The following is a 3,183-nucleotide window of genomic DNA, read 5'->3' as shown; positions in this document are numbered from 1 at the left end:
CACTTTATGCATCACTCCACTAATCAGTAATCACATGCAGCCACTTTTGTGAAGCAAACAACTTCTGCGGCAAGAAAGCAAGGTCACTCTGGAAAGGCAGTGTCTCAAGACCTCTTTGGCAATCTCCGGCGAAGAGAGAACTATGGCCGATGAAGTGATGTATGCTATCAAAGCTTGATAGTTCCTATGGTCCTAGTGGAAGATTATGTGAGGCTGCAATTTTTGACCTATGATTGTTACTGATCTTATTACATAACTGCACACAATTTGGTTGCAATTTAATTAAAACAAGCATGTCTCACAAGGAGAACCACAAAACAAGAACATACTATGTAAGATACTATATAAGCAACACAACCTAAATTATTGTAGTAGTTATTACAGAAGGATGGTTCTGAAACCTTACAACAACACTTATAGATACAGCTTTGTTGTTCTGCATACTAAATATTTCTGATAGACTAATACAATGGTCCTGAGGGCACTTTGCTGTTATTATTTTTCTTTCGTTTATTGTTAGCAGGAGAACATGGATTCACTCTTACATAACAAACAAGAAGCCACCCTCCCCAAAATCAAGAATACAAACCTAAACCATGTTTCAAGCTTCAACTCTAAGCCAACTTATTCAGTAATTATCTCAGGACAGAAATACAGAAACACATGGAAATCGAACTTATTCGGAGAAATAGGCAAAATGTCTCTATCTCAGAGACAATTTATCAGAGACAGACAGAATTCTATCTTTTCTTGTTCCTGAATCCTGTTTTCATATGTTCTATATCCTGAGAATCCTACCGAAGAGTAAATGCATGCTAAAATCTAAATACAGTAATCATAAAATTCAGTAATATTTGAAGTATGATCCATGGTGAAGCTAGGCATCTTGTCCAGCTTAACAGGGTTGTTCTTGCCTCCAACCAACTTAGCAGGATTCCCAACAACAGTAGTCCTAGGAGGAACATCCTTAATCACCACAGAACCAGCACCAATCTTAGCACATTCACCAACCTTAATGTTCCCCAAAATACAAGTCCCTGCACCAATCAAAACCCCATCACCAATCTTTGGATGCCTATCACCAGAAGCTTTACCAGTTCCACCCAAAGTCACACTATGCAAAATTGACACATTGTTACCAATCACTGCAGTTTCACCAACCACTAATCCAGTTGCATGATCAAGCAGAATCCCACTTCCAATCTTAGCACCGGGATGAATATCTACTGCGAAAACCTCGGAAACTCGGTTCTGGATCATAACTGCCAAGACTTTTCTTCCTTGAAGCCATAGCTTATGAGCAACTCTATGAGATTGGCATGCTAAGAAGCCTTTGAAGTTCAAGAAGCAATGCACATGGCTTATGCAAGCAGGGTCTCTTTCGTTAACTGCTTTGAGATCTTCCTTCACAGAATCCATGATTTCTTGGTCAGATTTCAAGATCCCAACAAAAAGATCAAAGAGTGTGTTACTTGGAAGGCTTGCACTGCTTAATCTGTTAGCAAGGTGATTGGCCAAAGCAGATTCCAATGAATCATGAGACAGAATTGAAGATTGGTAGTAACTATTCAGAATAGGTTCCTCAGTTACATCAAGTTCAGCCTCTTCCTTCATCTTCGGCCATAGATCCACAGCTTCATTTTCTTGAACTTCCTCAACAAAAGTAGGGGTAGTCTGAAGAGTTTTCACCTGGTACTTGCAAACACCATCAGTGAAATTGTTTCTGAAGATTCTGGAGAAACCCCTTGAGTTATTTTTGGTCAACGTTGAACTTGAAGCATCAATTGAAGCAGAAAAAGAAGCAGAAGACTTAGAAGGCAAGGTTTTAGGTGAAGGAAGAGGAGTGAGAGGAGAAAAAGGGGTGTGGCAAGTTAAGAACTTTGGATTGAGAAGAAAAAGAAGAGAGAATTGGGTTGGTGTTGGGTTGACAAAGGAAGTGAGGGAGCGTCCTGCCATGAGCACCATGATTTTCCTGGAAAAGTTTTGAAGATTTTCTGGGAAAGTAGGTTTGGCAGGAAAAGAATGTTTATGAGGAAATGATTATTAGTGTTTGGAGATTGGTCAATGATTTGTGATCCAAAAGGAAAGTTCACAGAAGAATGAATGAATGAGTTGGTGAGAGAGATAGTGGAGACAAGAATCTAGCACTCTAGATTATATAAAACATCATATGTAAACTGTTTGAGGATTAATAAAAAAACAATATTTACCCAAAAATTAAATAAAATATTTTTTTTTTGTTTTTTATACTCAACATTTATTCGATAATTTTGGAGATAATATATCTACTTATGTTTATGACTGTTAGATTTACTCAAAATACTGAATTAATAAAACACATCTTCCATCAATAAATCATTAATCCAATCATTTATAATAAATTTTAGAGAAAGTCTAGGGAGCCAATGGCGTAAGCGTACAATGTGTACAATGAAGGTTTAGAAAGTATTAGAGATATCATTATTAGTGTTACATTATCCTGTCAAGTTACGTTTTTGGGATGAGTGGTTTCAGAACATGGTATAAGAATTCCAGATGCGGAAGATCAAGAGTTCGAACCTTGGTGAACCCAAAATTAACTTTTTATAACATGAGATGTTTATTATCCCTGGTATCCGGATGGTTATCCTTGGTATCCGGATGGTTATTCTGCATAGTATAAGTGATGTTCATTTAATTCATAAACCAAAAATTTAGCCCATTGTACATATTGTACACTTAGGCCATTGGCTCCCTAGCACTACTCTAAATTTTAATATGTATTGAAGACCTTGAGTCTTTGATGATTAAAAGAAAAGTTCATTTTTGCATCATAGAGTCAGATTGTTTGACCACTATATCCAAGGCACTTCTAATGTAACCCCTTACATCACCATTGTTCATATTCCAATTAAAATAAGTGATAACAAAGTTTTTTATTCTATCATTTATTTTTGGGTATTGATAGAATAAATAATAATATCTTCCATACAAACAAAACAAGACTGTGTATGGGTCAGAATGCAATGTATGAAAATTAATAAAAGTAAGCTATACTATAATAGTGTGCATCCTATACAAAAATATATGGGTAAATTACACCAATTCTTTTTTAAAGAATAAGCAATATTATATATTAAAAATATATACAAAATCATAAACTTTAGATAATATATATTGTAAATTTGTAATATCATATAATTT

At 35.5% G+C, this 3,183-nt stretch overlaps 1 protein-coding gene across 1 annotated transcript; it reads right to left on the bottom strand.

The window, feature by feature from the left end:
• On the bottom strand, nucleotides 327–1,795 carry LOC107608772 (serine acetyltransferase 1, chloroplastic; the record flags this gene model as incomplete). Its single annotated transcript, XM_016310505.2, is given in 1 exon segment — nucleotides 327–1,795. A coding segment is annotated over 1 exon segment (973 nt), but the record flags the coding sequence as incomplete, so codon positions are not given.

The sequence above is a fragment of the Arachis ipaensis genome, chromosome B07 (genome assembly GCF_000816755.2).
Source record: "Arachis ipaensis cultivar K30076 chromosome B07, Araip1.1, whole genome shotgun sequence".
Taxonomy (NCBI): Eukaryota; Viridiplantae; Streptophyta; class Magnoliopsida; order Fabales; family Fabaceae; genus Arachis; species Arachis ipaensis.
This window is presented reverse-complemented; position numbering and strand designations above follow the sequence as displayed.